At 48.8% G+C, this 18,385-nt stretch overlaps 1 protein-coding gene across 5 annotated transcripts; it reads right to left on the minus strand.

Moving 5' to 3' along the window:
- Nucleotides 1-1,583: 1,583 nt before the first annotated feature.
- On the minus strand, nucleotides 1,584-18,378 carry ASB1 (ankyrin repeat and SOCS box containing 1). Of its 5 annotated transcripts, XM_024757092.1 has the most exons (7): nucleotides 17,268-17,278; nucleotides 17,176-17,178; nucleotides 16,366-16,421; nucleotides 14,828-14,974; nucleotides 12,466-12,768; nucleotides 5,095-5,480; nucleotides 1,584-3,913 (listed from the first exon to the last, which is right to left on the minus strand). In XM_024757092.1, exons 3-7 carry the CDS (start codon nucleotides 16,392-16,394, stop codon nucleotides 3,708-3,710), a joined length of 1,071 nt encoding a protein of 356 aa, XP_024612860.1. In that variant the 5' UTR covers nucleotides 16,395-16,421; nucleotides 17,176-17,178; nucleotides 17,268-17,278; the 3' UTR covers nucleotides 1,584-3,707. The 5 variants fall into 5 exon arrangements, with proteins under 5 accessions (XP_024612860.1, XP_024612780.1, XP_024613058.1 ...); XM_024757012.1 differs by lacking the exons at nucleotides 16,366-16,421; nucleotides 17,176-17,178; nucleotides 17,268-17,278 and adding an exon at nucleotides 18,163-18,378; XM_024757290.1 differs by lacking the exon at nucleotides 16,366-16,421 and having other exon boundaries at nucleotides 16,766-18,292.
- Nucleotides 18,379-18,385: the final 7 nt, after the last annotated feature.

Genomic DNA, 18,385 nt, shown 5'->3' on the forward strand with positions numbered 1-18,385 from the left:
GTAAGTTCCTCTCTTTCTATTTATGCATGAACCTTTTATTTGAAGAATCAATTCATGGAAGCAAGAGGAAAAAATTAAAATGATGGCACTCAGGCCTGGTAACAGAAACATATTCAACATCAGGAAACTGCTAACTGTCCTTTCCTTTTTTAAAACTACCTGTTTAACAACAAGCGCATGTTGACTACAACTTAGCAAATGTCAAAAGAGAACATCAAAAAATAAGCATCACTGCCTGAAACCCTTTTCTGGAACAAGGTAGGGCATACATAAGTAAATAAATACACAAACAGCATAAGTAATATGAAAAGGCATAGATATGTATGACACTGACGGCTTCTGGAAATACATGCAGAAACGCCACCCAGGATGCCACAGCTAATTCTCAGAGGTTCTCAGAGGTGTCAGCGCTGCCTCCACCACACCCCGCACTGTTCGGTGGCCGGCAGGCGCCCCAGCGGGGACAACAGCAGGACACTCCCGGGACCAGGCTGGGGGCCCTCGGGCTCCTTCCCATTGGGGCATCGTGCCCCTCCCTGTGGAGGGCTCTGGGGCCACAGCCTCCTTAAGTACCACCACATTTCCTGGCTGCGTGGGGCTGGGGCCCCAGGGCTCAGAAACATGATTTTATAAAGTGCTGTGATGGAGAGAGTTACTCTTGCCTATTCTGGATCCTATCCCTGCCAACAAAAGAAAAAGGGAGCTTTAGCAAAGCGTCACTCATAACAAGCAGGAATGCCTTAAGCAGCTATCTACGTTATGTTCAGATTCAGGTTTGGCAGCTGTGAAATGTCAAACTAGGGCCTGAACCTCGAAGTTGCTGGGATTGTGAAAAAATCTCTAAAAGTTGGCTGCACAAAGAGAAAGCCAACCTGTCTCTGCAAAGGAAGAGCTGAGGCCCTGGCCCCTGCGGACCGGCCCTGAGCACACCATGCTCGGGGGCCCCACTCCCCAGCTCAACCTCTCCCCAGTCCCACTGCCTCCCCGGCCAGCTCTGGGCCAGGCCCAACAATGAGCATCGACTCAGTCCGCTCCTTCCAGAGAGATTCCAGAAAAATGGTTCCAACCCCCAGAAGCAAGCCCTGCACTCACTTCACCTGCAAAGGAGGCTGACACCCACTCCGCTGGTGCAGCCCCAAGGTCGCACCGGCATGGCTGGGACCCCCGCACTGGCAGCATTCCCAGATGCAGCTTTCCAGAAGGTCTGAGAACAGAGACACCCTCCTACCCAGGGCCGGGCTGGGGAGGCTCTGTCCCTAACAGACCCCTGAAGAGAACACCAAGCAGGGCAAACTCAGAATGTCCTGCGAGCCTGCACCAAGGCTCACCCGCAGGGACTCCGAGCCAAAGGGCAGCTGCAAGAGCTTAAAGGTAAGGGGAGGGGCTTCCCTGGTGGCGCAGTGGTTGAGAATCTGCCTGCCAATGCAGGGGACACGGGTTCGAGCCGTGGTCTGGGAGGATCCCACATGCCGCGGAGAGGCTAGGCCCGTGAGCCACAACTACTGAGCCTGCGCATCTGGAGCCTGTGCTCCGCAACAAGAGAGGCCGCAATAGTGAGAGGCCCGCGCACCGCGATGAAGAGTGGCCCCCGCTCGCCACAGCTAGAGAAAGCCCTCGCACAGAAACGAAGACCCAACACAGCAAAAAATACATAAATAAATTAATAAACTCCTACCCCCAACATCTTCTTAAAAAAAAAAAAGTAAGGGGAGCTAACCACTCCTGATATACCTCTCTCAGCCCGACCACGGAGGTGACAAGCCAGCATTGACACACCCCCAGTGACACGAAGCCCCCTCCAGCGGCCCAGCCCACCTCTCAAGCTTCCACACAACCCTTCCCTAAGTGCAGGCAGAGCCCCAGCTGCCCGCAGCTCCTGGCCCAGCCGCAGCCCAGCTCTGGTGTGGTCCCACCACACGTGCCACAGGAACGCAGCTGAGCCCTGGCCTGGGCTGAAGCCCTGCAGCACTCAGCTCCGGCTGCAAAGGGCCACATCGGCCACCCACCCGCAGCTCCTCTCCTCTCAGGAAGCCTCTCCTGACTCCGAGCTCTGAATGCGACCAGCCAAGCAGGCTCCCCGTCCTGAGGAGCAGCACACAGCCCGGTCTCGGGCCTCAGAAGCCATCCAACACTCATGCCTTGGCCACCGCTTGTAATGAGGCGAAGCCTCCAGCGGCTACGCTGGCCCCCCCAAATCATCGACGGCCCCCCCCTCAGACCTCACACGTACATATACGGGCCAGCCTGGCTTTCCAACACACGTCCATCCATGACACAGGAGGTGGCGTTCAGAATTCCATCCTCGAGCCACAGAAGACAATGACCAGACACTGCCTGTCTGGTCGGTGGAGACACATGATGACGGTAATAATTAAGTAAACCCCATCATTAGCTCAATTGTTACAAATCAGATTCCTCTTATTGCAGGAAATCCAGACTCAGACTTGAAAGCTGCCCGCTTCTAAACGCTTCTAAAGGTCAGAATCACCATGGATCCACACAATGGCCCTGAGGCCTCAAATTACCAGATGTGATTTCCCTGGAAACAGCAGCACCTGGATGCTCTCAAGAGGCAGCCGCTGGCCCACCTGTGCCGACATGGCCACACACCTGGCCACGCAGCCCAGGTGTGATTGAGCCCTGCCCACAGCCGAGCCGTCCGTCAGGTGACAAGCCAGCTCATTCCTCTCACTTCTCACCACCCCCAGCAGGCCAGGGGAAGCCCTCTGACCTCACTGCTATCCCCTTTCTTCGGTTCTAGGAGCAACTACCAAGACAATTAGGTCCAAAAAAGTGAAGATCAATCAACCAAACAGCAGATGTTTTGTCCACTGAACACAAAGCAACCGAAAGCTTCGAACCATCCAGAAGATGACTGAAGTCTGCACTTTCTGGTATGTGCAGGGACGAGAAGACAGTGCCGCAGGCATCCTCCTCTTTTAGAACTGGCAGTGAATGCTGTTGGACAGTCCTTGGTCCGAATGTAGGCAGTCAATTACTGGCTATTTCAGCGTTGGCCTCCTAAAATCAATCAACTGTCTGGAAGCTCCCCAAAGTGAAATGGCAGAGAACTCATGAGACCTGTTGGCATGATGCTAGGCACAGGTAGGTATCAGACAGGTGCAGCGCTGCAGAACTCTGAGCGTTACCTAAAGAGGCTGTGAACAAATGCAGGTATTGACTTTGAGGCAGTAAAGCCAATCCACGTGGCCAGGAAACCATCCTTGAATGAAGACAATTAATATCACGCCTCCGCCACAAGGAGAGAACAGTGAAGCGGCAAGGAAACGGGGTGCGTATGATAAATGTCACACGTCTACCCCAGGAGCACGGGAAACAAACTGGTAAGTTCAGGAAGTGCATCTCTGTACTTTTATAGCAAGACTCCTTTTCATTTCGCGTTAATCAAGCTGAGAGGCAAACGCAGCAGCACAGCCCTGCAAGGTGCTAGTTCCCCCTCCTGGGGAAGTCAGCAGGCCTCCAAGCTCAGCCCGAACTTGCTCACATTTCAAGGCCCATTTCATTAATTTCCAAAACACGGACATTGAGGAAGAACAAAATTAATTTTGTACGAGCCTTTCGGCTGATACCGACCTAAGGACTGTCCGACGCCCCAAGCACCTGAGATGGAATACAATCCATGAGGACAAGGCTGATTCCGCTTCACCAACAGCCAGGTGGGATTTAGTCAGCAGCACAGGACGTGGTCACAGGGGCAAGAATCGGTGTCGACTGGCTCTGGAGATTGCTTCCTCCTCACTGCAGTCAACCACTGCTCGTGAATTCTGCTCATACAGCAGAAACTTTTTTATGGGGTCTGGCAGAGGCAGCGAGGGGATCAGATGGAGTCGGTATTTGCCAAGCGCTCTTCTCACGGCCACGCGGCACAGATTCAGCAAGGTCCTGGGGACACCTGGAACGCATGGGAAGAAAGGGAGAGACAGAGGGAGAGGTTAAATGCCTCTCCTAACCCTACAGACCAAAGGCTGGCTGTGAGGACAAGCGGAGCTGCGCCAACGCTCGCTGCCACTTCCCACCTCCAGAGGAGAGCAGGCCCTGGTGAGAAAGGTCTTGCTATCTGCTCAACTCTGTGGAACTCCCTAGACAGAGAAACAGAGCTGGCCACTGCACGCCCCAGCAGGTGTGACAAACTGCCCTCTGTCAGTCTCTGCTCTTGGTCCCTCCCAGAAGCTCCAAGGGGGTCTGAAGGGGACGGGCCGAGCAACACAGGAGGAGGGCAGGCTGACAATTTTGCTCTGGGTCAAAACAGCCTCGCCGTGTCTCTGCCTGTGAAACAGGCATGAACACAGGGAGCCTAACTCTGTCAGTGTGGCTCCAACTGACCAGCAAGCAACTCTTCTGGGGAAGGCTCAACGGGACCATGCTTTAATGACTGGTTTAAGGAAAGCCAGTGACAAGAACACAACAAACATAAGTTCTGCGAGAGGTAAGGCACTGGGGAAAAGGTGGTCACTCAGATGCCCTCAAGACCCAGACGGGAAAGGGGCAGGGTGTGGGCAGGTCAGAGGGCGCACAGGGTCAACTTCTGAGTCCTGGAGAGAGAACGACAACAAGTACCAAGCCACGGTTCAACTGCAAACTCTCTGGCCATCAACTTAATTCACTGGCAAAATCCTTCTTCATGAATAAGCAAACTGTAGGCCTCATTCTAACAAAAATCATACTTAGCACACAATGCAGAACAATGGTATTTGAGTGGAACTGAAGAAGGGGACGTGAGGCGCCCTAGAGAAGGAAGGGCTTGCGATTTGCTGTAAAGCAAACACTTAAAAGCCATAAACAGCAGTGAAAGAATCTGGGATCACAAAGCAGCGCAAAGGGGTAAAGAGAACATAATTCTAGGAGCTCTGAGAACATGCACTTTGATAGGTTTCTTGGTATTAAATCTTAGTGTCTGGGAATTTAAAAAGAGAAGACCAATCTGGAAGACCACTCTAGAAAATTCCTAGTCCTCACAGAAGGCTGTGACCAAGTGATTAGTTGGAGGTTGTTTTTTTTTTTAAATTGCTACAACTTGGTTCATTCAATTGACTTGAAGAGACTGCCAGTCAGGGTTCAACTAAGGCCACTTACTTCTGGCCTCTTTAAAGACCTGCAGAGCCTCAGGGTCTACCTTCCTTCTGCCTCTCGACTCTGGGCCCAAGGATTCCCACTTCACCAGGTTCAGGTTGGCTCCGAACTCCACAAGCAGGCTAACGAAGGCCGCCTCACAGCCGTGACGCAGGACAGCATCCATGACGCACCCGGGGGAGCCCCTGTAGAAGCCCTGCGTATTGACGGGACCATTGCAGTTGAAGTCCGGGTTTGCCCCAGCCTGCAGGAGCAGCTTGAAGCACTGGAGGTTGTGGTAGGCTGCGCTGATGTACAGGGGGCAGACCACCAAGGAGGTGAGCCGCCGGGAGAAAGGGGGCTGGACGTCAGGAGTCAGGTGGTGGTTGACATCGACATCGGCCCCGTACCTGCAGGGTAGACACACGGACAGTGAGACCTCACAGCAGGCCAACCGCAGTCAACGCATCCCCACAGCACCCGGTGGAGATGGGCCCAAACTCCAGGAGCGCTGGGAGCACCGGAGAGCCCCCCAGTCACAGTGGTCCCATGACCACCAGCAGGTTCCACGGTAGTTAGGAACCTTGGAATCCACTCACGCAAAAGAACTCGTAAGGGAGTTCTTTCAAACCTTTGAAGATCCAACAATCCCATGGCTATTTTAACTATTTCAAAGCAAAGAAAAAGAAGGAAAACTTCCAAATTCAGCTTATGAAATTAACAAAACAATAATCTCCAAACCTGACAAAGGCCACACCATAAAGAAAAACTACGAACTAACTGCACTTATGAATATCAACTTAACAACCTCCAATAAAACGTTAGCAAAGAGAATCTAAAAACATTAAGAAAGCAACATACAATGACTTCATGGGGGTTATTCCAGGGGGTAGTTCTTAAATTAGAAACTCTATTAACATAATCCATCATATTCATAGAACTAAGGGGAAAATCCATGATTATCTCCATAGATGCAAAAAAAAAAGGCATATAACAAAACTCAACACTTAAGCATGTTTGCAAATACTTAATAAAAAAGAAAGTAAGGGATATTTCCTTAACATGATAAAAAATATTTCCTCAACCCAGAAGTCAGCCTCTCGCCTAGCAGGGAAACACAAGCAGCAGCTCTGCCGGGAGCAAGGTACACAGCCCCACTTTCCAGCCCACTCGTTTTAAAGACTTTTTTTTTTTTTTTTTAAGTACTAGTGCAATTAGACAAGAGAAAGCAATTAGCTGACTAAAACTGGAAAGGAAGAGGTAAAACTTTCCCTATTTACAGAGAATATAACTGTCTGGAAAGCCTTAAATAATTAATGAAAATGCAGTTAACAAACAATGAGAGAATTTATTAAAGTAGCAAGTTTTAAACCAACAGCCTTCTATATACAAAAACAAGTTGAAAGATAAAATGAAAAAGACCTCATTTCTGATAGCAAAATAAATTTTGAAGTGAGATATCTAAGCATAAACTTAACAGTATATGTCCAAACTTTGCATAAGTAAAATTATAAAATACTACTGAAAGTCACATAAGTAGACCTAAGGAAATAGAAAGACATACCGTAGTCTTAGACAAGAAGACTCACTATCATTAAGATGTCATTTTCCCTAAGCTTATTATATAAATGAAAATACCCTCCCCAGAACTAAATAAGTTGACTATAAATGTAAATACATAAAAATAACATCCCTGGAGCTACATAAGTTGATTATAAAGTTGATTTGGAAGATCAGGAAAAGATATAAAAACAAAGCTTTTTTAACATAAGTAAAGTAAAACAATAAGTTACAAATTGGGAAATGTTACATCCTTAATATATAAAGACCTTCTAAAAGGAAAAGATCAACAGCTCTATAGATAAATGAGCCAGAGATGGATACAGACACGTGGAAACAGCTCTCAACCAGATGAAAAGATGCTCAGCCTCACTCATAACAGAAATGCAGATTAAAACTACTCGGAGACAACACTTCTCACCTATCACATTGGGAAAAATCCAAAAACGTATTGACCGAGCTTTAAAGAAAAAGGAAGTCTTACTCATCGCTGGGGGCCAGGCATAATGCAGCAATCCCTGTAGAGGGAAATCTGGTGATAGCTGGCAAACTTACCTATGCATGTACCCTCTGACGCACCAATCACAACTCCTGGAATCTAGTCCCAAGACACATTTGCAAAACTCTGAAAAGATGCATACACAAGGCAATTCATTAAAACAGTACCCGTAATAGCCAAAGGCAGGAAACGAGCCACAGGTTCGTCAAGAGGGCCTGGCCCATCCACATAAAGGAGCACTGTACCATCTGAAAAGGAATGAGGACCAGGGCTAAGGACTGCTCTGCAGTGACCTCCAGGACACCCTGATAAGTGAGAAAAGCAGGACGATGAACGTGAAGTATGCCACTGTTTATCCTGGGGAGGAGGCTGCGATACCAATGTGTACATGACACACACCTAGACACATACCTGCCTATTTTTTAATGATGGAAGGATAAACCACAAAACTTTTTAAATGGTTATCTATAGGGCAGGGATGAAGCAGATCAGGATAGAAGCTAGACTGCTCTTAATATACTTTGTTTTATAGATTTGACTTTGGAACCATGTAAATACATACTATAAAAAATTAGGGGTTTCCCTGGCGGTGCAGTGGTTGAGAGTCCGCCTGCTGATGCAGGGGACACGGGTTCATGCCCCGGTCCGGGAAGATCCCGCATGCCGCAGAGCGGCTGGGCCCATGAGCCATGGCCACTGAGCCTGCACTTCCGGAGCCTGTGCTCTGCAACGGGAGAGGCCACAACAGGGAGAGGCCACAACAGTGAGAGGCCTGCATACGGAAAAATAAATAAATAAATAAACAGCAATCCTTAAAAACTGCAAGCAAAAAGAAATACTTTAACCCAACTGTGTACCCAGTTGGTGCCATCATGTCCTGCCCGCCAGGGTGGCTCTTCTTTTCAGGCACACTGAACCTCCAGAGGAGCCAGCCCATTCCCAGCATGATTCACCTAGAAGGACCCAGGACAGGATGCACAGCAAGGCAGCCTCGCGCAGCCCCCAGAGGTGGGAGCGTTGATGACAGTCCCTGAGCTGATCTGTATGGCTGCCCAGAAGCTCTCCTCTTCTGACTCCCAGAGACAGCCCAGATGTGAGGATGAATCTCACACAGGCCAATGCAGGGGCTGCCTGACCCGGAAGCCTCCTTTTCCACCAGAGCCAATCTCTAAACGACTCTACAGGCAGAGCCTTCAGGATCCCCTCAAGGGACCTGCCCTTGTCCTTGCACCCAAGGACGCCCAAATACATGGCTTTCTATGGGACATTTAGGGTTCTCCCAGGCCAAGCACAAACTACCAACTGGGTCATTTTACTCTAAGCGGGGGCCACTGACTACAGCAGGGAGGGCGGCCTGCTCAAGCTGTTGGAGTCCTGGCCGAGTGAAGAGGGTGCTTCTAAGGATGCTGCCTTGCAAGGGTGCTACAGCCCGCGGCGGGGGAGGAGGCATGTGTGGGAGGGGCAGCAGCACAGGAGACTGGTTCAATATGGGGGATTGGCAAAGTAAGTTAACATGTTAAAGGTAAGGGAACCACATCTCTCAATGTTGCAAAAGAATAATAAATTTGGAAAGGGAGAAAAGTAGGATGAACCCTGTGGTGCTGGACTGGATTAGAGGCATCAGGGTGAACTCTTTAACTGTCAACGTATAATAGATACAGAAATGTAGACAGAAACATGTTTAAGTAACCTTAGCTCTGTCCAGTAGGAGAAGCTGAGAACAGTGACACCCCATAAGCAATAAGCACTCCTAGTGTCCACATCTTGGCTTTTAAATAGCATTCACCACACAAAGAAACCAGGATTCCTTGGAGAAATGACTAACTCCAGGGATGAACCAGGCAAAGTACACAAGAGCCGAGAATAATTGTAACTCCACAGGAAACCATGAGTCTAACATAAATAAATGAATAAATTAAAAATCTGAGGAGGAACAGGATATATACATGGTTCCAAAGTACCGAGCCACAAAAATATTTTTTAATCACAGAAGGAAAAAGAGGAGCTTTACAATGGAAAAAGCTGGCAGACGCCACCTTAACCAAAAGATGAAAGTGAACATCAGCAGTATTGGGACCAACTGAAAACACGTGCAGCCTGAGAGGATGTAATGAGAAGAGCACAGCCCCACTTCTGTGAGACTGCGGCCCGAAAGGCGTTACCCAACTCTTCCGTGAGTCAACATTAGCCAGCACCTGTGTACTTGAGCGTCCACTGCCCTAGACAGTGCTGCAGTGCCTCACACATTTTGTCATCACATATTTCAGCTGAATTAGGAAATGACAAAATGTAGGCAGTAATGATGATGGGGCCTGACATGCAGGGGCCCGGGCAGAGGGGAGAGCATCGTTTTCCATGCCTTAATGGAAATAGCTGGCCGACACTCACAGCCAGCAATCATGTTTTATCACCGGTCTCTTCAGCACTACTGCAAGCATCCGAAGGAACGTGCCCCTAGAAGCGACACTGCTGCCTGTCAGCAGCACAGAGCTGAGGAAGACAAAGGACAGCACACAGACCAATGAGCTCCCATGACAACCTGCTTCCCCACTGACGCCATGCAGCATCGTCAGCCACTACAAATGCAAGTATCACCCAGTGTTCTCCACGATACCCTAGGAGTGACAAGAGGAACATTCTAAAACACATACCAAACCAAGCAGAAGCCGATATTTCATTTCACACACTCAATCAATTAAGAGAACTAGATTTCAAGCAGTGACATCGTTTTGCCTCCTTATTCTTACGGATATGTCTTCTAGAATGTTTGTAATCTGGGGCAATATGACAATCTGGTATTAGCTGAGCTGTGGGAAAGACAGTCCTTCATCCACTCATAGAAATATAATGGATGGGATCCAGTTAATTTTAATCCTGAATATTTTCCAAAATTCCCCTACTGCTTTTAGTATCACTGGCAAGGAACCACCAGGACGACTCAATAAATCAGTATAACTTCTGCACATACAGAAATACCACTCCTTACCTTTTTAAAAAAACATCAGTAATATATACCAAGGGAAATGAGAAGTAACAAAATGAAGGTTACTTGCAGAGGGACACCAAATCACAACAGTGACAGAAGAGAGCCCTGCCTATGAGGGACAATGACACAGGGAAGGCAGGAGCTGCCGTTTAGATTGTGTTTAGATTGTATTAGCTGTTCAGTAACTTAACCCCGTTTTCCAAAAGTCAATTATCTGGTAATTTAGAATCCAGAAAACTTTTCAACAGAATAATATATGCTCTTGGTACCTCACTGTAAAAGTAATGTCCTGTACTCCAGCGGGGCAGCAAAATGTCTTAGTAACGTTTCCTCAAGAAGGGCACCTGTAAATATATCTGAAAGTCAAGCCTGCAGTTAATTCAAAGCAGTTGCACATCATGAATTGACTGAAATGCCCTATGGGATTTCTGGAACCAAGATGAAATCTCATGGATTGATCCTACTGAAAAACATTTCCAAATTAATGACTTACATTCTCTAAGATGCAAAGATACGGGACTGAGGTGATTTAGATTATCAGGCTAGAAATCCTTCTAAAGAAGGGGAAAAAAGCATCATCACGTCTTCATCACCCTCCAGTATAACCACCATATCATCCTCAATTATCTTTCCAAAACTCAATTCCATAGCCATTTAATATATAAATCCTTTTGATATAATAAATATATTCTCAGTACCTAATTTAAAAAACCATGTCCTGCACTGGGCGAGGGGGACGCCAGGTCCCTGCTCCTCAGAAGACCCCCAATGCAGCCCGTAACAATGCTGTAACCCTCTCCTGTAATACTTTCCCACACCGACAACGGGCTACCTGAACTGCACTCAGTCCAGCCACAGAACAAACAGCCTCCAGAGCCAGGGGGCGGTGGTGGGGGTGGCGGGGGCTGCTGGGCAAGGAAGCATCTTTAGTAGAAAGAAGTCACTGGAGACATGAGACTGAAAATGCAATCTGGCTCAAATTTTTAAAAAGGTAACCGCTAGTACAATTAAAAGAAGACCAGAAACCGTCTAAAACCACAGAAAGGGAAAGCAAAGAAAACACAGATCATGGAAAAAAGATATAAAATAAAGGTACAGTTAAGACACAGAACGACAACAGTAATAGACTTAACATCAGCTATGGCAACAAAGTTAACCGTATTAAAAAACAAAGAATCCCTTTATCCTACAAAAGCTTCTTGCTTTTCACCCCATTTTGCAGCTCTCGGAGACTATCCACTTCCTGAAGTGTGAAATAAAAGTTCATTTGTATCACCTGAAAAAACAAAAGAATCCCAGGCAGTCAAACAGTAAAAGTGAGCTCACAAAGAATTACTTAAACCCACTAAGATGAAAACTAAAAGTTACAGATTGCTACATAAATGAGCCCTCAATGAAACCAATGGTTTCCTTTTGGTTTGATAAAGGGCACAATCCATAAGCAAGAACTTTCATGAGCCCAATGAGCATCAAAATATGGTAAGCAAAATTATTAGAAATACAAGGGGAAACTGACAAATCACAACAGTAATTACAGACTGACTTCTCTGAATTTGGGGAAGATCCAATGGTTAAAGATGTAAAAAAGAGAGAGGAAGTCTGAATAACATAACTGAGGCTGTCATCTTGTACTATACAAATAAAACCCTGTGGTTATATACTTTGTTACAAGTATCCACAATAACGTAGTTGGACATTAAAAAATAATTTTAAAAAAGCCCAAAGAAGGGCTTCCCTGGCGGCGCAGTGGTTGAGAGTCCGCCTGCCGATGCGGGGGACACGGGTTCGTGCCCCGGTCCGGGAAGATCCCACGTGCCGCGGAGCGGCTGGGCCCGTGAGCCATGGCCGCTAAGCCTGCGCGTCCGGAGCCTGTGCTCCGCAACGGGAGAGGCCACAACAGTAGAGGCCGGCGTACTGCAAAAAAAAAAAAGAAAAAGAAAAAGAAGAAAGCTTAGCAGACACAGCCAAAGCTATAGGCAAAGGTAAATTCATAACCTTGAAAGTTTACATTATTAATCAAGAAAAAAATAAATAAGCATGCAACTCAGAAAGTTAGGGAAAATATTAAGGAAAATTAAGGAAAATGGGAAAAAATAAAGATAAAAACAGAAATTAATCAGTAAGTAAAAAAATAAGAGAACTGATAAAGCTAAGAGGCAGCTCTTTAGAAAGACTAACAAAATAGACAAATCCTCTAACAAGTCTAATCGGAGAGAGAGAGAGAGAGGGAAAAAAGGCAAACGCCGAAAACAAGAAATGAGAATGTAGCTGTGAGAACGTGCTGATGCGGCCACGCTCCCCGTGGTGGCCGTCGCAAGGGCAACGGTGGCCCGGCCCCTGTGGTACTGACCTGATGAGGGCCTTCAGGATGTCTGCCCTGCCCACCCGGGAGGCGTGGTAGACAGGGGTGCTGCGGTGGTGCCGGCTTCCATTGGGGTCGGCGCCGGCTTCCAGAAGGATCTGGGCGCTCTCCAGGTGCCCGTTCACCACGGCCACGTACAGGGCCGTCTGTCCCTTCACGTCCACCAGGTCCACCTCAGCCCCCTTCCGGATCAGGAAGTCCACGCAGTCCCCGTGGCCTGCAGTGGCCGCGATGCGCAGTGGTGTGCAGGGCAGCCAGCCGCAGCACCACACAGACTTCTCGTTGATGCGGCTGAGAGAGAGCACAGGGAGCCAGGCTGGGAGGGGCGCTGGGAGACCGGCCGGCCGCTCCAGCTCCTCTCAGGCGGGACCCTGAGACAGGGAGCAGGAGGGCAGCCTTCGCTTTAATAGTGCTTCCAGGTGCTCGTTTCATGAAAGGCTTTCACAGAGCCACCCTGCTGGGTCCACGCCTGAGGCAAGACAGGCAATAAATTACGAGCCCAGTTCTACAGATGAGGAGATTCGAGGCGCAGGTAAGACTGCTGAGCACTAGAGTTAAGATCTCCAATTTCCTGACTCACGTCCAAAGCTCTTTGCTCCACGAAGGGGAGAAGGGCCTGCCCGGGAGGCAGTGCAGGATGGAGGACAGCATACCTGCTCGGGACCTGGGTCAGGGCCCCGAGGCCCCTCTTCACCAGCTACTACCTGTGAAGGTCTGAGGCTGGACCGCTCTCTGGGCCTCGGTATCCTCACTGGGGCTAGGTGACCACTGTGGTCCCTCTACCTCTGACACAGCACAAAGGACAGCCTGCAGGAATCACCACACTCCTGGCCAGCAGCAGCAGAGGGAAACCGTCCAGACTCAGCCCTCATTGCAAGTGACACTCAAACCACAACTCCCCATCAAGGGATGCCAGTGTCATGCAATGCACGGATCCATCATGTCACCAGCTGAGGCTCTTCACCTCAAGCTCCCAGCGCAGCTCTGAACAAAGCTGAGGAATACAGATCATTAAAGCAGTGACCCAGAAACATGCAACAGGTCAGGGTTCCTCCTTCAGCTGGTTACTAGCTTCCACTAGCCAAGGAGGCCAAGGAATGCTCCAAGGACTCATCACCAAAGAACTACATAGCAAGAGCAAAATATCGTCAAGAAACCAGAGATTCACTGAACCTGAGTGAAAGAAAGAAAAACGGTACTTGAAAAAGCAATATGAACATACTTGGTCTATTTTAGTAGCTTAACTCTATTCTACTGTTATATCTGCAAATTTAAGGTTTTCTTTGGACTTGAGTCATTCGTGTTAAATATTCATGTGCAATCCACCTCATTTCTCTTTATGACGATCCTTTCTGGCTCCAAACTTTTTTATTTTTGACATGAATATCTATTCTAATGAAATAATGCTAAGACATCAGAAGGGAAAGAAGAAAGACACCTATTCTTGTATTGTTAGAAATCCTTCTCTTGGGAAATGTCCACGAAAAGTGGTATAAGTTTCAGTATCAACACACAGGCATTTCTTCTATCAACTCACTGGCATCCTAGCCCTGGAGGGAAAACAGAAACACAGAAAGAGCCTGAAGGATTTTCTGGTTGCAGGTGAGTTTCAAGTCTACTTGAGACTCCAATCTTAGACACACGGAGAACAGGCAGAGTCTCTGTGCTCCCCGGGTGTCTCGAGTGGGGAAAAGTAACAGCAAGACTCCGATGCCATGAGGGGCTTGAGCCGGTCTGGAGGAGCTGGCAGGATGTGGCAAGGCAACAGGCAGGGCGCTACCAACAAAAGGAGCATGTCCCTGGGTAATGAGACAGCTGGCCAGAGGCTGAGCCCCAGGCCCTGGAGGCAGATGACTGAGGCCCTGAGAAGCCAGAGGAGAGCGCGTCAGGAACTCTGTACAGGTTTGCTCCATCAGGAAGTCCGGACCCAAAGGGGGATAACGATGCAATAATTAAGGGAGGAGAATTTATGCATGCGCCTTAGGATAAAGAGCGAGAAGAGACTCGCAAGGGAGCAGGGCCGCTGTTGGAGACAGTAATGGCGCTGTCGTCGAGGGTAACGTCAGGGAAGCTGACGCCCAGAGAGCACCAGAAGTTGCTGGAAAATATAAAGGTGACAGAACTGGACTTGAACTCGGGTCTCTCTGCCCTCGCCATCAGGCTGTCGCCTACAAGTCTGACCACGCTTCCGGCAGTCCCCTTTTATCCCATCCTCGGAAAGTGGAAACGCTCAGGGTCTCCACCTGCCAATCGGAGACCGCTGGGCCTCCCTCACAGCTCCCGAGCCTTAGCTGCGTGCAGACCCACAGGCCAAACCCTGGGCAGCCCCGGGGCGGGCAGCGGCGCTCACCTCCGGTAGCTCTCCTCCTGCAGCAGGCTCCGGAGGGTCTGGAGGTCCCCCACGTAGGCTGCATCGTGGAGCCTCGTGTCCTCACAGCGCTCCAGCGGATGGTCACAAAACTGCTCCCTCAGCCACTCCTTCAGATTCGGACCTGCACTGAAGAGAGGGGCGCCTGTCAGCTCAGGGAAGCCTTGCCAGCACCAACTGTGAGGGGCCGCCCTCGGCCGCCAGCCCCGCCTCTCCCCAACACGGGTGCTCTCCAACTCTCAAGAACACATCATTCCCCTGCTCCAGAAGCTTCCAGAGCCAGGAAAATGTAAAAAGTTTCTCTTAATGAAGCTAGCACACTCCTGACACCAAACCTGGCAAGGTTTTAAAACTCTGATGGGGTGGGTGATAATAAGCCAAAACTAGTTAAGGATAAAGATCCTAAATAAAATATTAAAAAAGTGAAATTTAAAATATGTATCAAAAAAGTCACCATAAAATTACTCTAATTTATTCCAAGAATGTCTTAGTATTGGGAAAAACCATATAATCAGCTGCTACGTTACAAAAGGACACCTGACTTTGGCAAAACTCAACAGCCAGAAAAACACTGCTGCTTGTAAACCTGAATGACTCTGCCATGTGGTCTGGGTAATGGCCTCGCCACGCGGGAGTCCCCGTGAGTGACAAATCTGATGGTAACCTAAGACGGGTGTACTTTTCTGAATATAAGCTGCACCGCAGTAAAAAGGAAAATTTTTAAATACATGCATACAAATAGAAAGCCAGCCCTATATAATGAAGATAGAAAGCAGAAAAACAATAAAGACTAGAATAAATGGTGAAAACCACACCATGTACTTGAGTGAGAGTCAATGCTAGGAAAATTTTAAGTGATACCAAATAAATTAAGAGGTTTAACAAATCTCTTTGGGGTTTTTATATGAAATGTGACAAAAATCTTCTAGAAGTTTATTTGGAAATAAAAATAAGAATCACTTTTTGTTTTTTTTGTATGTATGAGAAGAGATCTATCCTACTAGATAATAGAAATTCTCTCTCATCAGGATAAAAAGATAAATAAATCAAACAATCAACTGCCCAGAAAAGAGCTTAGTATAAAAAACTTGGTACGTGAGAAATGGGCAACAAAATCAGTGAGGAATGGGAGGAGTAGCTGCTATAAACTGAATGTTTGTGTCCCCCAAAATGTCCTGCCAAATAGTATGCTGGGAGTCCTAACCCCCAAGGTGATTAGTAAGAGGCAGGACCTTTAGTAGGTAGGACCTTTAGGTCATGAGAGTGGAGCCCTCATGAATGGGATGAGTGCCCTTATAAAAGAGACCCTGGAGAGCTCCCTCACCCCCTCCACCACAGGAGGACACAGTGAGAAGACGGCCGCCTAGGAACCAGGAAGCAGGCCCTCACCAGACATCAAATCTGCCAGTGCCTTAGTCTGGGACTTGCCAACCACCAGAGCTGTGAGAAATAAACTTCTGTTGTTTATAAGCCATCCAGTCTATTCTGTTATTACATCCTGAATGGACTAGAACAAGTACCATGGATCACTTAACAACGCAGGTCTCATCTGCAGGGGTCCACTCACACGTAGATGAAGAACCTCGAACATGGAGGGCCAACTGTAAAGTTTTATGGGGATTTTTGACTGTGCAGGGGTTTGGCAACCCCCACCCCCTGTGTTGTCAAGGGTCAACTGTAATTGAGTTCTTCACCTCACACTGGAGCCCAAAATCTCTCTTTATAAACATAATTGCACAGAGAGGGGCATAAGGAAAGAGCATGAACTCAGACGGCCTTCATTCAAGTCCCCACCGTGCCAGCTGTCCTAGTGGTGGACTCTCTCCAATGCTGAAGTTGCTTTTTATATTCAAACCAAATCTCTTTCGAGTACCTACTGTATACAAGGCTGGGCCATAGGACAACAGGGGTGATGCGTACGGCTCCTTACACTGCATGATTTGATAGTTCAATGGCAGAGGTAAGACACAAAGGCCACAGGCAGGTGGGCAGAGCAGCGAGGGTTCACAAACGCATGGGTCACTCGAGCTCATGCCACAGCCAGATCTGCAGCAGGTCAACAGGCAGGCATCAAGGACCCCTTGGGCCCCCATGCCAACGCTCCTTCGGTAGTTATCCTCCACTGTAGTTATCCCACAGTTTCACTGCACAGGCTGAAAAAGTTCAAAGTAGGGGTAAGATTCAGAAGGTGTGAGGAGGCTCTGACAAACTTTTGCTAAGTTCTCCTCTAGGCCTCCCTTTGCTGGCCCCTTTTTGACCCACCACCTGCCCAGCTCAACACAGCCTCCTCTCCCCCAGCTCCAGCTCCAAGATATCTTTAAGTTTGCATTTTTCTGATCAGCTTCTCCAATGACAACACAATTACTCGACACAGCACTTAAGCTTTAACTGTGGCCCCTCTACTCCCAGGCCTGCAACACACTCAACAGTAAAACAGCACCACCCGGATATTGACAAGAGTGCCTCCATAAGGCAGAGCCAGTCTTCCTGCCACAAGACTCTTCTCCACGCTGGGAAGCAGCTGCCAGTCCTCTTCCCCCAGGTGAACACCTCTCAGTCCCTCCCGCACTCTCCCATGAAGTGATGTCCCAGACCCTAAGGTCCTGGCTGCCCCTGGGGTCAAAGTCAATACCAACCAAAGCCCAGGACAGAAGAGGCTTTGTTTGTATTTTTATTCACTGCAGTATCCCCACCCCCCAGCCAGGTCCAGCCAATAGCAGGTCCTCAATAAACCGTTTGTTGGATGAATGAATGGATGGAGGGAGGGATGAAAGGCACGACTTGCACCCGTCTCCAAAACAACATTATACCTTAAGTTTTGGCACATTTAAGAGTAATAAGCTCCTTAGTTTATTACTAACTAATAAACTCTTTGGAGGGGTATCTCTCCAGAGACACAGATGAGCGTGTAAAGTCCAGAGCACATAGAAGCATTTGGTACCCGGGGAAAACTGAGACAACAGACAAGGAGGGCACCTCCGCCCACCCCCCGACCCCGCAGGTTAAGAGGAAACCTCTCCCGAAGGCGGGCAAACACACGTCCCCGCAAATTCACATTTGTTTGGCAGGAATATTTCAAGGTGGAGACCCTCAGTCAAATGGCTATTTTGGGCGCGAGCCTTTCGAGCCGCCTAAACCGAACTACGGCACGGCTGCCTCCTCTGCCGGTGGGCAAGGGCCCCTGGACCTGCTGTGTCACTGACAGCTCGCTGGGGGTGGCGTTATCGCTGTCCCTGGCCTGTGCGGGGAGGGGGGCGGTTGTTGAGGGGAACCGATGCCAGGATGCAGAGAAGGCACCCGCCCTCCCGGGAGCTGACCTCTGGGGGCTCTCCCGACCGCTGCGCTCACAGCTGGAGGATGACCCACGTCCTCTCTTTACAGCTGGGGGTCCCATCCAGCCCTAGAGGCCAGCCGGCTGGCAGTTACGGTGCAAGTTCCACAGGAGGGGAAATCGGCGCGAGGGCTGGTCTCGCGAAACCGGGCAGCCGGGCATCCCGTGAGCCGCGCTGACCGACCCCCGGCTGCGGGGCGCGGCTCCGC

This window comes from Neophocaena asiaeorientalis, unplaced genomic scaffold (assembly GCF_003031525.2).
Source record: "Neophocaena asiaeorientalis asiaeorientalis breed wild unplaced genomic scaffold, Neophocaena_asiaeorientalis_V1.1 scaffold185, whole genome shotgun sequence".
NCBI lineage: Eukaryota > Metazoa > Chordata > Mammalia > Artiodactyla > Phocoenidae > Neophocaena > Neophocaena asiaeorientalis.

Bases quoted from the DNA above. Each gene is read 5' to 3' on its own strand.
- ASB1 (XM_024757290.1), bottom strand. From the start codon at position 16,938: ATGGGGGCCCAAGGGGTCCTTGATGCCTGCCTGTTGACCTGCTGCAGA. The intron at 14,975-16,765 runs GTACGCATCACC...CCCTCTCTTCAG, and splicing joins ATCATGCAGTGTAAGGAGCC to TGCAGGTCCGAATCTGAAGG. The intron at 12,769-14,827 runs GTGAGCGCCGCT...GCTCTCTCTCAG, and splicing joins CAGGAGGAGAGCTACCGGAG to CCGCATCAACGAGAAGTCTG.